General features: G+C 38.7%; 1 protein-coding gene across 37 annotated transcripts in view; it reads right to left on the bottom strand.

Moving 5' to 3' along the window:
- The window catches only part of SLC8A1 (solute carrier family 8 member A1), a 374846-nt gene that overhangs the window by 52636 nt on the left and 304150 nt on the right, over window positions 1–18060 (bottom strand). For 8 of the 37 annotated variants that reach the window (XM_070234749.1, XM_023618395.2, XM_070234750.1 and 5 more), the window contains exons 3-4: window positions 12343–12449; window positions 8626–8643 (exon numbers count right to left, since the gene is read on the bottom strand). In XM_070234749.1, the coding sequence (XP_070090850.1) occupies window positions 8626–8643; window positions 12343–12449 (125 nt within the window). Of the gene's footprint in view, window positions 1–4551; window positions 4621–8496; window positions 8512–8625; window positions 8644–9075; window positions 9097–11691; window positions 11796–12342; window positions 12450–18060 lie in introns of all 37 variants that reach the window. The other 29 variants (XM_005600028.4, XM_014730879.3, XM_014730878.3 and 26 more) reach the window with 11 other exon arrangements.

The raw sequence follows: 18060 nt of genomic DNA, 5'->3' as shown, positions 1-18060 counted from the left end.
AGCATGTCAATCTTAAAGCAAACTAGGAGGGCAAGGGTGAGACCTTTGGGAGTTAGTACTACTCACCAAGTGAGCACGATTATTTCCAGAACCACCATGTTGCTTACACTCCAGGAGACGCTAGCGGGTCCTGAGAAAATGTTAATGGACTTGAGAGTCCATTAATGAGGGGAAGCTCACAGGGGGTTCCTCTCTGCGTGAAGGTCACTAGGATAAATCCCAGACTGAAAAGGCCATGCACATGTGAAGGACAAATGCTGCTCCTGTAATCACTCAGCCTTCATGCCCAGGATGCTGGAACAACTCAGGCCACTTCCCCTTAGAGGCAAGTTGAATGAACCTCATCGCTAAGGAAACAGAATTGGTGGTATAGAAAGACCTCAGCCCTGATGCCCTTGCTAGAACTTTCCAGGCAAACTGTCTGCAGCAGGAGTCTGTTGACTGAGGAAACATCAGAAATGGAGGGACTTATAGCCCAAGCTTCTTGTCTTTTGCATTTAGGCGTCAGCTTCTGCAGAAGTCCACACCCCCTATTCCCTTCAAAGACAGATGGTTCCCTCTGCTGAGGGACCCTGCTGTGGTGGCCCCATGTGATGTTCTAGCAAATGTTGCAGAGAACTGGTTCCTAGGCCATTCGTTCACTGCTAGGACACAGAGCAGATGGGCTAGAGGCACTGCTGGCATTTCATAGACCAAGTGTCAAAACCAACCAAAGGCAAAAGCAGAATGCAGCATGTCAATTAATTCTTTACTATGTATTCAATAGTGTCTTTGTAAAAGGATATTTCAGAATCTGCTTTCCTATCCCCAGTGATTACAGGGCCCCAAAGAAATTAGATAAAGACTAAAAATAAGTGATTTGGGGTTGGCCAGAAACTGTTGATTATTAGCAGATGCAAAGGAGAGGTGCAAGGAGATTAATTTAACTGTAAAAGTGGTAATATTTTTTAAAGTAGGCTTGGGAAGTCATGACTCAAGGGAAGACAAAAGGTTCTGATTGGCATGCCCAAGATTTGTCCTTGAAACCATGTGCGTGTGGTCGAGGGAGTGGGCTGAGATCTGTGAAGTCCAATTTACCCAGTGCTCAAATCAATCCTAGTTTGAGTCCCACTGCTTTCTGATCCCTGACCCCAGGATAATGTTATTGGTAGTTTTCATAGTAGCAGCTTATGTCAGTCTCTTTTTTCAAAACCTAGGCTGAACATGCTTGTCTTGGAGACTTACATCAAATAAGAATTATTTTTCCAGAGAAGAACTATCACAACTTGGCCTTTTATTTGAATTGCAAAGTCATCGGGGGAGAATATTTATTATGGCCCCATTTGCTGTAGCTTACTTATAAATAATAAGGTGCTTTTAACGGGATTCAAGGAAATTTAGGTAGAAAAATAGAGAAATTCCAAAAGAAAGTTGATACGGTGGCAGCATTTAATGCTGCATTTCACAAAAAGAAATTTTTTGGAACATGGTATTAAATAAATGGACATGGTAGTAAATGAAATCGAGTCACACAGCGATTCAAGTGAAAAGGTTATTCCCTTTTTAATCATCCTTCAGTCCTTGTGATCAAGAAGAAATGCTTAGTTTGGTGCTGTTATGTCTGTAACTAGTGCCTGACATTTGGGTTTCTACCAGTTAAGAAGCAGAAAACAGTTCTGAGGCATCAAGCATTTGACTATTTCTAGCTAGAATTTAATAACTATTTTTCCCATTCTAAAATTTTTTTTATCTTATTTTCTATTTATGACAAATGATACTAGTTTTCTATTTGCGTTAGTGACAAAGTTTCCTTTTAAAAATAATCTAGTGAAGTAAAAACATGAGGCAATTTCAAAAAATTACACTAAGTAGATAATAGTATAGTTGGTATGCAGTCAGATCAAATATTGTAAAGGAGGTATGAGAATGACCAAAATTTAGGAAATACTGTCTTAGATTTCATACAAACTTAAAGAAATACAGGGCGCATTGTTTCTATCACTTCCTACACTCTTGCTCCAAACCCGACTTGAAATTAACACAAACTTTCATCTCATTGTCTACCCTCTGGAAAGGCTTCCCTATTTCCCTCTAGCTAAATCCTACTTATCTTTCAAAATCCCACCTCTTCTTGCAAAAATATCCCCCGATTGATGTATTTAGGAATGACCACTCTAACCTTAAATTCATTCTTTAATACTCGGTGTGTGTATTGAACAGGGACTCATCTAATATGCTATTTTTTAATTTTTAAATTGCCTTTGCATTCAAACATCCAGCATGTAAACTTACCAAGATAGAACAATATGTCCCATTGCTCTTCAAACTGTCCTCACATCCCCCAGAGCCTATTACAACGTATGATACGTAGTAGGTGCTCAACAAATATTTGTTGTGTGACTCTCCAACTCACTGTTAGAAAAGCCTCTTAATTGTTCTATGCATATGAAGACCATTTGTTCATTTAAAACATGTCTTTGCACTCCTACAATATGTCAGCACACTGAACCCTTTTCCCACTTCCCGGTCCCTCTTCACCCCCCGCCCCTCTGGAAATGGGGTCTGAGTGTCTAGTGGGAAGCAAGGCATATAGATGCGACAACTTCTGGTACAGCAATATAAGGGCTGAGGAACCATGGTGGGGGGACCACACCTGAAGGAGTCAGGGAAGGCTTCAGGAAAGAGGAGATATTTAAAATTGGCCTTGAAGCATGTATCGCATGTATCGAAGCTTGCCAGGTGAAGGTGGCGGTGAGAATGGCTGGGAGGTGCCAGAGTAAGGAGGGGCATTCCAGACAGAGAGAAGTAAAAGCACAAAGGCATAGTGTCATGGAAGGGTCAGGGCTATTTTCACTTAATAAATGTCATCAACATTTAAGAGAGAATTATATGTACCTGAGAGAAGGCAGTTGGCTAAATCCAATTATCGCTCTACAAGGATACTGATAAATTTGCATTTATGGTCCAGATTTTCGACACAGGCAAAGAAGAGAGCTGAGTGTATTTTTTTAAAAGTGTCCTCTATTCAGATACTTTTTATTGAATCAGAAAAAAGTTTAACAGCATTTTTCAAAATCATCTATTCTGTTTGTTTCCTTTTCACTTTGAGTACTGGATCATTTTACTATGCTCAAGTCAGGTTCATTTCCTTACTTATGTAGAGTGATAACCTGTTGTGGTTTTAGTTTTGCTTCTCAGAGAAAATTAATTCTCTCTCTCTCTGTATATGTATATAGACGTGTATACTTTCTAAACTCACCATATTTCATTGAGAAGTTGATAATAAATGACATAACATCATGGTCTTAACCAATCAACACAACTTAAAGATCAAATGCATAATCAATAGCCACTGTTAAAATCAGTATTGACAGGTCATAAAACAATCCTGTAATAAAATCACCAGAAAGGAACCTCCCATCTCCTGAGCAATTGATTTTGCAAATGACAAAGGCTAATAGGTACCTGGGATCTGGGAAATGCAGAATTATGAAAAAGCTGCTGTTAACCCTTTCTGGCTCAGGTTGCATTTTGAAGCAGCATCACTGTAAGAGGTGAAGGGCTGAGACTGGGAGTCCCTATTTGAAAACATGCCCTGCATGGAGATCTGTGCCGGAGGAGCTACTGTTGATAGTCTTTAATGCATTTGCAATTTTTAATCTTAACAAACAATGCAGAACTTGGAAAGGGGTACAAGGCCAGCGGTGGGAGAATTTGCTCAGGGTTATTTTACTCCTTCACTCAGATCTATGCTGATAAGTCTGAAAGCAGAGATCTCTTGACAGTTTTCAGGACCTGGCTGGCCTCTCTGAATAGAGCCTAAGGGGACTGGTACTTTTATTTCCATAAGGAATATTCTAGAACAACTTGAAGTCAGGGCTGGGTATGATGATTATTGAATGGGGATGTGGGAGGTGAGGATGAAGAAAGTCATCCTGGGGCAGGCAGAAATGTTTCTACCTCTACGCCCAGTGATGGGCGATGGTGATTACTGAAGAGTGAACATCTCTGTCCCCATCCAGGGACTTAGAGCAAGGGGATGCTGCACGGGCTCTACCTCGACAGTAGATCTGGGATAGCTGTGTAATCCTCTAGTCCCCCATCAATGTTCCTCTCTGGAGAAACCCCACAGATGTATGATCAGCTGTGCAGATATGGCTAACATCGTGTTGTCTGGAGGCAGGAAAGACAGACTCTGGGAAGAAACACAGCTTGCTTTTAAAGAAACTTCATTAGACTTGGAATGAAAGACATATTTTGAGAAGTGATATTGGCAAGAAATCTGCAATATATTGAACTTAAGAGGGAGAAGCCATTGGGATCAATCTTCTCGGTAGGTCCCTGCAGCTCTCTCTACCACGCCTCCTGTCCTGCGCTGACGTGGTTGTGTTTTGTTGCTCATCCACCATACTCACAGCTGCAGAGAAACTACTGCATTATTCAGCAATGTTTTAGAGGAGAGAGGGGCTAAACTGCGTCACTTTAATGTCTAAAGACCTAAAGAACACTTGAAGGCAGTTAATTTCAAGTTAATTAAACTGTGACTTTCAAGGACCATGATGAAATGAGTACCTGCAATGGTGATTACAGTAGAGGGAATCGGATGTTCTCTAGCATGAACTTTCCTGAAGACAGGTTGGCCTAGCAAGAGGACAGGCAGAAAATCAGCAGAATGGATTGCACTGGTTTGTAGAAGAGTTTTGTGGAATTAGTAAATGAAACATCACACCCAGATGCACATATCACAAGCAATGTTAGTTTGGAGACTGAGTGGTCATAGGTCACTCCTATGTAGGTCGCAGAAGTGAGCAGGTAAAGGGGGCAAGTCTTCTACTAGCCAAACCAGATAATGTGAATGAACCACACACCCCACAGTAGGGGGTACAGCCAGATTCTTGCAGGTGTCTGAAATGGAATATCCAAGGCCTTCAAATTACCGCTTCCAGAGGCATCGTGAAACAATGGAAAGCACTTGATGTAATGACAGGTAGCCTGGTTCTGAAGCCTATTGATACCAACAACATAGCCTTGAGCAGGCCCTTTCCCAAGTTTTCCCACATGTAAAATGAGGATGATAGTACCTTTCTGTCCTCATCACAGGTTTGTTTGAGGGTCAGTACCATAACATCTGGGAACATCCTTATTTATTACCCGGGCAGTCTGAATGGGAGAATGTTGTATGCACTGGCAGGCTTTGCAAAGGTACGTCATGCTCACAGCAACTCTTTGGATTACCTAGGCCTAGGGTTTTCAGTAAATTACTGGTTCAATTGACTGCCAGATCCACCCACTGTTGGCTTCTACCAAGAGCTACCCAGAACTGACCTGGGAATCACGAGACTGGGACTCAGTGCCAGCTCTGCCATATGCTTGCCATCTAAACTAGGGTAAGGCATTTCTCTTCTGAGACTCAATTTTTCTCAACTGTGAAAGAAAACGGAACTTGAAGGGGATTTCTTCCTCTAACCTATGCACTGGTGTGAGTAAAGTGTTCTTAATTGTCAGAATTTCCATAGTTTGCCTTCCTTAAAAAAACCACGTGCTTTATTAAAACTATTACATGATAAGCATAATATGATTGGAACAGTAACTTTTAAAGAAGTATATTGACGGTTATATACTTTCAATTAATTAAAAGTATTTCCTGTTTGGGAAATTCCTCTCTTTTCCACATTGAGCCAGAATTCTTACTTTTTTAAGAAAAATATCCAAATTAATATGGTCTTGCTTCCCCCTTTTGGAGTCCCTCCAGTTTTCATTTGACTGGAATTCATACTGATGGCATTTATGAGACACAACTGGGCTTCGGATTGAGAAGACGTTAAGAGGCAGGTGGGAATGAAGGGGGTTGGGAGGCAGCAAAAAAAAGTGCTGAGGTTAGAACAATCATCACATGGCCTTGGACTTGAAGTCAGAATCCAGGTTCTGAGTCCTGGATGGGTGATTTGCGGTAGATTGATCAATCTCCTTGAGCCTTCATTTCCTCTCCTATAGTGAGAACAATATCATCTTATTCCATAAAGTTGAGGATTAAATCATAAAATGAATAAGAAATGCTTTATAAACTCTCATTAATGGGCTATAATGTATGGGGGCTATTATGTTATGTGCCTCACGGGTGAAGGGGGAATGAGATCATAGGCCCAAACAAGGGCTTTTCAGTGAGGCAAGGACTAGGAACAACAGGTAAAGATTTGCAAATTCCAAAAGCACCTCCAGCACGTACTGTCCACCACTAATGATATCTCGCAAATATAGGTATCAGGCTGTGGGCCAAGTGACTTTTTCAATTTCCATATATTTAGATTTTCACACTCAGCTGCACCACATAAAAGCTGCAGGCAAAGTCCAAGGCTAGATTAATTCTCTCTGCTGCCCCTGCATCTCAAAGCCTTGACTTCAAAGCCTCAAATCGACTTCAAAGAACAGCTCTTTAGGGTTTACAGCTGCTTTTCACCGGGTAAACCTAAGTTTTAGAACTTGCCCCAGGGGCATCTACAGAGAGTGGATCCTATACTTTCTGGCCTGGTTCAGGAGAAGAAGGTCACGTAAAGTGAGAGGAGCAGGCCAATGTAGAGATTCCCAGAGAGTTCTGGAAAATTCTCTTGTTCTAACTGCATCCATTTCAAGTCTTGGGAAGAAACGGTATCAATAGAAAAACTGTTATTTCAGATTAAAGTTTCTGCCATAAATTCTATAACTTAATGAAATACATGAAATGATAGAAACCTTTGGAAGAAGTGGGTCTTTCCTCTTGGATGCAAGATGTGTCCAAGGCAGGAAACATTGGACATGACTGGACAGATATTCTAGAACTTAAATGAACAATTCCTGAGAAACGAAAACTAGGATCTCATTACATAGATACTGAAAAGGAAGATGCTTCATATGATACGGAAGGAAGGCCCTAAAAGCAAAATTCTGACGTATTCAATGATAAAGAAAATATGCAGATATCCAAACACATCAATACAGTTTAATGTGGCATTCTACAGCCAAAGATTTTTAGTAAAGATCTCATTATCAGGCTGCATAAGGCTGAATGTGCTGCTAGATACTATACTCTTTCTACAATGCTTGACTTTTTCTTAAAACTACTTCAAGGAAGCCATGAAGACTGGCTTGCCAAATTTCTACCTTCCTCCAGTCTCACAAGGATAACGAACTTATGGGTGATAGAATCAGAATATTTCCAAGAAGACTTCGATGAGTTAAAATGATGAGATGAGAAAAAGAAGATAAAAGTTTTAAAAGTACATGTAAATTTCTGCGCTTGGATTCAAAAACAGCATCTCAGGCAGTGCAGAATTGGGGAAACTAGATCTGGGAGATTCAGATGAATCAGATTTAAGAAATCCTCTATGAGGACGTGTTCTGTTTCACAGTTTCATCCTTTTCAATTTCTATGTCTCTGAGAGTCCCCGAATCATTTTGTCATTAAAGGCTGTGTCTGGAGAGAAGCAGTGGAGGACAACAGCCCATGTGAAATTGCTGACACACTGAAAGCTCCACTTTGGACAGAATCCTATTGGAATTACTTGATCATGAGTTTACGCTAACAGTGGCTGAAATTAACCCCAACTCCCACCATAGCGTTTTCAAAATTAGAATTTGGGGAAATATTTCCTTTGTAATTTTTGTTCAGCTATCTGATTTCAGAAAAAAATATTTAGAATATTGATATCTGCACAATATATTAGAAAATGCCATGGCCATCAGGATGCCTTCACAGGTACCTTCGACTTGCAGCTTCAGACAACTCAGATCTACCATTTGATATTTATCTCCCTCTCAAAATCTGCATAGATCATTCTGAAAGGGTGAGAAAATATTTAGGGTCAAAAGAGAGGATGCTGTAAGGAAATATCTTCCTTCTGTAAATAGCTTTAGAGTTGTGCTGAATAAGGCAATCGACACAGGCTGGGGTACCATTCTGAATTTATGGGTTTGAAACTTTTTGATTGGCATTTTGAGTTTTTATAGAGCACTTTGTAATGTACTTCAAGTGGCAGAAATATTACTCATTAGCATGTTAAGAATGCTGAAAGTTAAGTCCCCAAAGAGGGGCTCAGACAGAAGTGGGGAAATGAGGGGACTGCTTCTGTCCTATCCCAGCAGGGCCTTATGTATTATCAGGATCCTGAAGTTGGGCCGCGGAGCACTCTGGGATGTCAACTCCTATGTTTCCTAGAGGTCAGCATTGTCTTACTTATTCTGATACTCTCGGGAACATCGAGCAGAGTGCATTCCACATCATCACTGCTATGTGAACGTTTGTAAATTGACCAGTGTCAAAATGTTAATAATTACAAGTTCTCCATAAAAACTTGCTTATAAATAAACACAACGCACGCACATTGTTAACGGGTAAAATGTTAAACGTGTAAAATTAGCAAGAGCACACCATGTGCCACAGCTAAATGTTAACACAGGTTACATAAGATGGGGTTTTGGTTTGAGTTTTAAACCAAATCATTTTAGGGGGAAAATGAGGAACATTAAAAAAAATTGTCTTACCATACAAGTATTTTCCTTCATTAAAAGCAAATAAAAATGAGAAATGATTTTTAAAAATATAAACAACATATGGTGAGAACAGACAGTAAAAAATAAAATTTGATGTCATTAGACTTTAAAAATTCCTACCTGTTATTGTGAAGCCACCTAAAAAAGAAAAAACACAAGATGTTACAATTTATTTAACTTAGACTCTAAATAACAAATACCAGTGACATTAGACTGCCTGACAGCCCATCCAAGGTACAAAAACTTGCCAAATTATATTTACAATTAAGAAAAATCTGAAACCATCTGTTCATGATTTAATCACGAATCATTCTTTTAAGATTATGGGATTTAGTGCACAAATTTAGTTCTTGCGTATACCTCAAAAATCACTGATTTTTTAAAAGGTTATACTAAGCTAAAAATGGAATATAAACCATCTGACCTTAATAAAATGAGGCCAATGGCCCTAAACAACAATCTTGCTAGTAAATCAATAGAACTAAAAGTCAGAAAGCTACTGTACCACCTGATAGAAATGGAAAATAACCTAGAACAATGGAAAGGAAATGCAAGAAATGAAATGCTTACCAAGCTCATTCAATAACAGGGCTGTGAAGGAAACAGACAAAGACAAACACAGAATAAGAGACCAGATGAATAATGAAAGTAAGAGGAATATCAGCAGAAAGAAATCCAGGCAGATCCGATTACAGTGGTAGGGAGCCGCTGCTAAAAAGTTGGTGCACCCTAAGAAAATGTGGCTTTGGGAATATTTCCAAATAAACAATTCCAACACTAATTTCTGTAAATGTGTGTGATTGATTATATATATATATATATATATATATATATATATATATACACAATTCACTTTATATATTATTTTTGACATTTAATAAGACATTTCTACTATATATGTTTACACACAGTGTATATATCTAGTTTTCCAAATATAGTAGAAACATTTTATGAAGTTAATCCTAAATTTTATTTGAGTGAGTCTCCCTCATTAAATATTGCCTGGGAGTTAGTTAATTTAACATATGGAAGTCTTAAATCATTCAGTATCTCAGATATTGTACCCTTTAGTCAATGAAAACAGTTTAAACATCTTGGGAAATTCCATTTTGGCCGCCCTGCCTGGAAGGAGACTTTGGCCCAAGGTACAGCCCTCTCTCTGGAGGTTCTATTTGCATGATATTTTGGCCATCCAGAAATGCTTATGTTGTTTAAATGCTCAAAACTTGAGTTCCAGGAATTAGCGCTTCTTTGTGCGTCCTTATCTATGACTTTTGCACATTACAGTTGGACACACTGAATGCTTCTTGTAGACACATAATTCCATGGAAACTGACAAGGCGGGGCGGTAGGGGGGACATACATAATTTGTCTTTCAGTTTATGTACTTTAAACCTAGACTACACTGTGACACTTTATTTTGGTGAAAACTACCTGGCTAAATGTATTAAACAAATTACTTCTGGAGTTGTAGATGGGAATTTTACAATTACTTTTTCAGGCCCAAGTTTTCCCTCGAATGGTAGTGGCATTATAGGATACTTTCTAAAACAAGTCAGTAATTTTATTTATAGTGACAACAATCCACTTGGCGGGTGTGAAACCGGATAGTGCTATCAAAGAATTTTAATTTGCTTTTACATGAGGGCATATTTTACTAAAAAGACAATTGAAAGAGCTGTATCCAAGATGCTCTTCCTTTAGATAAAAGACAGTTCTTTGGAAGAATACATTTAGAAGTAAGTGTTTTTTCCTGTATGTTAATGAGGCATTTTTTGATCCCATCTTTACAAGAAATCAGTACAATTTTCGAAGTGTCTTTTCCTTCCACCTACTGCCTATGGAGCATATTAAATAGGATGCACTGAAATGGGTCCTCAGTGCTCCTTTCTCCATCATTCCAAAGGCTCCTGTTACCATTTCGAACATGATTAAATCAGGGACATATACTTTTTAATTTTTCTGATGGACTTTGAGGCCAGTGAGTTCTTACAAATGTGGGATTAACTTCCCCGAAATGTTGGGTCCGTAGAGGAATTAGTCCTATATATCTGATTTTTTTCCTTATGTGTAAAAGTATAAACTTCTTGCAAAATGGTCAATCTAGTCATCTCCTAGACTGCTCTCATCAATTGTTTATATACAGTTAATAGCTATTAATATGTAGTATGCTCATTTTACATACGTAATTAAATGAATAGGATTCCTTTTAAAATGGCTACTATTAGAGGATAAATATAGGAAACCCTTGTAATAATTCAGAATAAAAAATTATTTTTCAAGCTGATATAAAATTCCTATCCTTCCTTATCAAATATAGGCCACATAAAATAGATACAAAATTAAAGAAAGCAAGGAAATGGGCTTCTTTGTTCAAATATTTTCTAAAAACGTGAGTACACATCAACCAAAAAGAACTACTTATAAGGATACTGCTGTTTATTTTTTCCTTTTACTGTATCTGTTAGAGATTTATCAGTTCTAGAAGGATCAAAAGATTTTGGAGCATAAGGCTGCATAGGTCTTAAGCAAAGTCTAAATTCTTATTGAAGGACCATATCTTTCCTGCTACAGAAAACTGATATGACTGGTTTCATACATATGGTCCCTTTTAAACGTCATATTTGATGATATGAAAAATATTATGCCAAAATGAACTCTAGAATATCGATAACACTTACTCTTTAAGGATCTTTGTTCTTATTAATTTTATCTTTTTTGAAAACTGGGTTCTCTAAAGAAGCCTAATTATTGAATTCTTCTGAAATTTCCTATTAGCTGCCATTAGACTCACCTACCATGACTCATAGGTATTAAGTAGTCTTTATCACTAACATATTAGGGGTGACAATAGTTGGAACCAAATATTAGAATGATCCTGGAGTAGGGGAAAACTAAACACATAAATCATCCTTTTATGTCATCACTTCTGAATTACAGAAATCTCTTCCAGTATTTAATAAATCTGGTTTCCATCAAGGTTAGTTGACATTTCCCGAAGAAAACGGGCAGGGCTCGGTGCACTTGTGAATTAGGGAAGGGGAATGAAACTGCTAAAGCTCCAAAGGAAACGGAAGTAAAGTACTTGGAAGCGGAGGAAGAGGAGAGAGTTAAGTGTGAGAGTAGGGAGACACAGAGAGAGGAGAGTACAATTTCTCGCTGGTATGTCTTTGTATACTCTCACACCTTTCATTCCTCTTCTTATCCATTTTGGTTCCTCAAGCACAAGGGAGAAACTGCACTCTTTCTCATATTCCTCACGGTCAAATATTCTAATGGTAATGATCTTCCTGTGGGAACACAAGACAAAGGCAAAACAAATGGTTGGAGTCACACGCTCATGCTAGGTGTTCACCAAGCTGAATGTTACTGTGATGTTATGGAAGGAGAACTGGAAACACATGGACCTCCCAAAGTATGTAAAAGGGCATCTTGGGCACTCTTAGCTGCCCCTCTTTAAGTTTTCTTTGCTAATTTATCACTTGCACAAATTCTTCCTGCTTCAATGAGCAGTCAGGAGGTAAATCGTATTAGGAAGAGAGATCAGAAAGTCGGCTTCATTTTGGCGAAGCAAGCATCAGCACCAACTTTCCCAGATACAGAGGCTTGATGGACTGCACTGAAAATTAATATCTCAGACCTATAATGTGCAGAGTGGCCAAAATTGGCTGATGGAAGTACAGACCGGGCCCACTGTGACCCCAGGTGAGATTTATGCCCTGTTACATAGGTGGAGGGATGTGTGTGCTGTAAGTCATGTTCTGAAGAGTGCAGGCATCCAGGGGTGGCGCAGGCCAGCAGAAGCTGTTGGGCTCAGCCCTGGAGCAGCTCCCCCACCTTTCTTCTCACTCATCTCCACCAGGCAGGGCTCTCCAATCTCAAGGAAGAAGGTCTTGTTTTTCTCATACTCCTCATCATCAATTACCTTGACTGATATTGTTTTGCTGAAACAGAGAAGAATAGAAATTGACGAACAAGGGGAAGCGGAAAGAAAAGAGAAGGAACATAGAGAAGAGGAAAGCAAGGTTAATGAGCTGCACTTCCAGACAAACGGCAACTGAGAAACTTCTGTACCATGAGCATCTTCTTCCAGAATGGGTGTGGGATAGGTCTGAAAGATTGGAGAGGTCACCCAATGCATAACTCCCCTTCCCAGGGCCACAGAATTATTTTAGGCAAAACACAGCACTCAGTACTAATACGTTTATCATCATGATGAGAAGGAAAAGCAGAAAAACATAGATCACAATAATAACAGAAATATATATTTATTTAGTAAGTGCCTTAACCGTAGGATTGTCTGAGCTGTGCCTTGGAATTCATTCCTTTAGAACAAATCAGTAAATGACATCAAAACATTAATAGAGGTTACCTCGATAAATAGGTTTGTGGGTCATTTTTTTTGGCCTTCATTCTGCTTTATTGTATTTCCAAACATGATATTTTTATCACAAAATTTTACTAAAATAATAAATGTGCAAGAGAATCACAAAATAGAAGTCGTTTATCTTAGCCCAACCAATATCCTAGAATCAGACTCCCATTCAGGTTAGTCAGATTTTCTACCTAGAGCACAAGGGGAAGTCACTCATGTTTTGCTTGTCTTTCTAAAGATGGAAGCTGAAAGCTCCCAAGAGCTGTTTTGAAAGGTGGGGAGTGGAGAGTCACGATGTTATAGTTATTTTCATCTCTCCCAAAGCCGAGTTTTAACTTTGACAAAATATACCATTTACACTACTTTTAAACTCCACTCATACACCAAGGCATTTTATTAAGAATTCTTCCTGTAATCCATCCTTAGCACCTCTCGCCTTGGTCCTCCGGTTGTGAGTGACTGACAGGCAGGTAGGACAAATGCAAATATTATGCAAATCTCAACTTCCCAGAAGCCTTGATGACTCTGAAAATAAATCTAATGTTGCCTTCTAATTAATAAGGGCTTAATCACTTCATGTATTACAACTTAGAGCCTCCTAAACATTTGTCTGTCCTTGAAAATTTTTTTTTCAGTAACATTGGCCAAGAACATTTCCGACTTGTTTTTGAAACAATGAGTTTATATAGACACACAGTTATAATGTCATGGACCTTATTTAGTTTTGGTGGAATTTTCTAGTTCTTCTGGAAGGAAACTAGTTTATAATCTGTTTTTTAAAAACTTATTGATCGAATTCATCAAGTTTCATTTAGACCTCTGCATGCCAAAGAACATCAGTTTTATTTCATAGTTTGAAGGAGAAGAAAGGAAGAAGTTGCTTTTAATTCTCTGAATTTTCCATCCCCTAATGCTAAATGCTTTAGTCTTGCTTTCTTGGGTTAGCATTGTAGAAGCACGATCAGATGATGGCTTCTGGTCCTTTGGAGCCCCACAAACTACTTTCTGCTCCTCAGCTAAAGAACATCCTTGCATGATGCTCACAACCCAATTTCTCATTACTAGGGAGTTGGAGCTATTGACAATGCCTTTTCTATCTCAGCTCTGTCCTCAAAGACTGTAATACTAAGGCTGGAGGAGAGCTGTAAATGACTAAAACAATAATCTTTTTCCTAGAGTAGATATTTACAAAACTACCAACAGTGTGGCAAAGTTCAACTACATGTATACAGTGAATGGTTCTTGTCTAACTTCTAGAACTATTTTCTGGAATTCACCTATTTACTTAGCATATATTAAAAAAATCATCCTGCCCTGACTAAGCCAGAATATCTGATCATCCCTTAATATCCAAAAAACACAAAATATTAGAGAAAGCACAAGAAGACGTAAGAAATGATAATACATGTGCTTTTTATTTCAGGCATGAATTCGATGTTATAAGTGAGATTAGATTTACTCTACAAAAACCTGCCAAACGTCTATCCTCTTGGTCATCAAACTTCGGCCTTTTAGGTATTAATTTCCATCATACTGCTTTGTAATCATAAACTATAGCTGTACATCTACACTAAAGCATTCAGCATCATAAGACCAAGTATGGGAAAGTGTTGACAGGCATTAGAAGGGCCACGCTACCATCTTCTGGACCTGATTACCCAACATGCATTATCAAGGCACTTCATGGTAAGGTACGTTAAACTGGATGTTACGTTGCAATGCTCTTGCTTATGTTACTTAGAAACATTTGACTTTATCTTTCTCCATCTTGCACTCCCAACCCATCCTGCATCTCATCAAGGATTTTATTAGATTGCAGAAATAGAGAAAGCACAGTGAAGATGGTTGGAGTAGCCTTGCTAATAAGGTGAGCGTTTGTTGAGGAAAGGCTACCAGTTTCATTCCCAAAGGGGAGCATGACCACTTATTTACAAATAAATAGAAGCAATCAAATAACATCTTCTTTCTTATCCTTGATGAACTTAATTCTTTATTGCTGCAACAGCTTTATTCTCTATACTTGGAGCAGCTGATGAGTGTCAGAGATATAGGGCCCCACACAAATAGTTTGTATAATAAAATAAGCACTTAAAATTTATCATTACAGTATCACTATTAACTAGGATCATAATCCTTAGAAAACATTTCATTCTTTGATCATTGTGACACTGGAAAATCAAAGATGAAGAGAAAACAAACAGGAAGTGCCTGGCAAAGACACCTAAAATAGATGGGATTTGCATAATGGCGTATTATTTCAAAATCATTGATAATACAATCAATAGTGCCCCTGACAGGAGGAGCTATTCAGTCATACATTGATTTTGCTCCTCTTGCCCAGCAAAGCTATTAATAGAAAATTTGGTTATTAAAAGACATTTCAATCAATTTAAAGAGGCAGGATGAAGTCAATCCTTATGAATTAGCCTGTCTGAATCAAGAGAGGCAAAAATCAGAAGGCAGTGGCAATATTCACCTTTTGCTTCGGAACAGAACTATTTCTACCCCTGGCAGAGGTAGTGAAGGTGAAATTAACCCATCTAATTTTTAAAGGAACATATCCTTGGGATGTATTTTGCTTACTTGGCAAAGCCTAAAGCACAAAGGGACTGTCACCACTTCTTCCACCACTTCTTCTTCTGTTACACGAGATGAGGTTGATTTGGTGAAGACTCCAGTTACACTAGCCTAACAATCTGCAGAAGGATACCTCTGTTCCTCGCAGTTCTGCAGTGGAAATAGAATCCCAAGGACTCAAGGGACCTTAAAGGTGCTCCAGTGTGCCCCCATTGCCACACCAATCCCATATTCACAGGGCTTTTGCTCTGTCCCAAGGACTCCCACTCCCTGAGAACACAGATTCATGTTAGTGGTTCTTTTGTTCTATTTACTGGTGGGAAGCAATCAAATAGCTGTTGTTATTTCTTTAAATGGACAGGTTAACCAAAAACAAGACTGGAACAGTGGGGTAGACACAGCCTTTCATCCAGTGACAACTCTTGCACTGCTACTGCACTGATAAGGAACAAATAGAACAACTGATGTCTTGCAATTTTCAACTACCATAATTATTATGAAGAACGTAAGGAAAACTCCTCATTTGTTTTTTTTACATCTCTCTAAAGCTGAACAGTCTACTATAAAATTATGTTTTCTGGAAATGAGCAAAGCAGTTACAAATCTTATGATAACAATAAGTAACTTTTCAATATGGCCAAAATTTTAATGAAAATACATTTTGGTTCAATTTCTAGAAAAAAAAAGCCTTTGGGTAAGAAAGATCAATTTATTTAGTGGAAATATACAGGTCATTCCTTCTGATTTTTGCAGTGTCTTTCCTTTGATGATACTAAGCCAACATCTATACTTCTCAGTATCTCTCATCTGACGGGTCTCAAAAGACCCAAGCACATTCTAACAAGGAGTTCTTATATCAGGTGGTGACTCAGGCAGACAATGAAAAGGAAAGACAGAGCTGGGTTTAATAGTGGAAGCTAAAAAAGAAAATCTCTTCAAAATATATTCCAGTCTCTCATCATTAAGCCAAAGTAGTAACACAGTCCCTTTTTCCAATTTCACCCTCAGTTTGTCCTTGTGTGGTTTCTTTGCCCTAAGACTGCCTTTGATGTCGGGTGAAGTGAGAAATAGACAAGTTGGAGGATTAAGAGAACAGATTTTCCTTTCTAAATCCTCGTGCAAAAGATTTCAGTGAGGATTTCACATATTTAGATACTGCAATGGCTTTTAGAATTTATTTTATTTTTTAAAAAGATTTAACCTCTCTTTAGGCATACTCAGAGGTCAATGGACTGATGGGCACTTTGCATTTCTTAATTCACTTATCTTCACAACAGCCCTAAAAGTAACTTCCACTACTCAGAATTTACAGAGGAGACAATGACTCAGAGAAGTTAAGTAACTTCCAAGGTCACAAAGTGAGATTCCTGTGACTGGCTCTAAAGACCAATATCATTCAATTATGTGACCCATAAGTTCTCTTATTCATTCAACTGTGCAGTATTTTTATGACCACTTTAAAGGATCTGGATCATTATTTTAAATTAATATAGAGGTTTATTGTTTTATCTTTTATGTTAACAAAGACTGCCTATATGAACAATGACAGAATTTCAATTCTATTTTTAAAAGGAACAGAACATATTATATTTGATAATGGCTGTCTTAAAAAGTCAAATCCTTGAGGAGATAAAGGTCCTCTTAGGATTAAAGGAAAAGTGCCATGAACATTAGAGGCTCCCCAACTCTGAGGACTTTGAGGAACCCGGTCAGCAGCCTCCACCTCACAGGGGGCCTGGAGAACAGCAGAATCTCAGGGCCCACCCCACACCCACAAAATCAGGTCTGCATTTTAACAAGAACCCAGATGACAGCTATGCATGTTAAAGTTTGAGAGGCGCTCATCCAGAGAGGACAATGGGTTCTTTTAGTAAGTTGGATAATAAATTAAGAGGCTGATGATAGTTGGGTTTGTGTTTTGGGACTGTCTGCATATTACAATCACATGTGGGGCTTTGAAAACTCTAAAGGCCTGGGCGAGACCCACTCCAGATCAGCGACATCAAACTCCGGTTGTGCAGCACCAGCATGAATAGTTTTTAAAAGTTTTTCAGGTGATTCTAATACGCAGCTGGAGCTAGGAACTGGCTAATGGAGAGCCAGAATGTAAGGCCTGATGTTTAAAAGAACATCTTAAATAGAGAATAGATAGAATTGTGAGGAAGTTGGAGTCAAAACCAAATTTTAGATTTAATTAGCAATCTAGGTTGAAACCCAGGAGAAACATTTTGCCTTGTCCTTCCCTGGTGTTCTTTTCTGGTTTATACAGAGAACTTAAAGTTGTTGCTTTCTCCTATTAGGCAATGCTGGTCTCTGACCTCCATAGCACAGGTGAGGAAAGGCCCTTAGCATTCAGGTGGCAGAGTGATTTCCTTCTAACAAAGTGATAAGAACTCTGGTGAGAGGTTTTTACACAACAGAAGATCTATTTGGAGAGTAGAAGAATTAAGGGTTTCAGTTGCCACAGAAGACAGTAATGCCTCATGTTCCCCCTGAGAGAGCTTCTGAAACCTGTCAGTGAAACGCCATGTCCTTGGAACTGGAAACCTTGCACGTGGAAGCCACCACACTCAGACTCAAGAAAGAAGTGACCCAGGACTGAC

The sequence above is a fragment of the Equus caballus genome, chromosome 15 (genome assembly GCF_041296265.1).
Source record: "Equus caballus isolate H_3958 breed thoroughbred chromosome 15, TB-T2T, whole genome shotgun sequence".
In the NCBI taxonomy this organism is placed as follows: Eukaryota; Metazoa; Chordata; class Mammalia; order Perissodactyla; family Equidae; genus Equus; species Equus caballus.
This window is presented reverse-complemented; position numbering and strand designations above follow the sequence as displayed.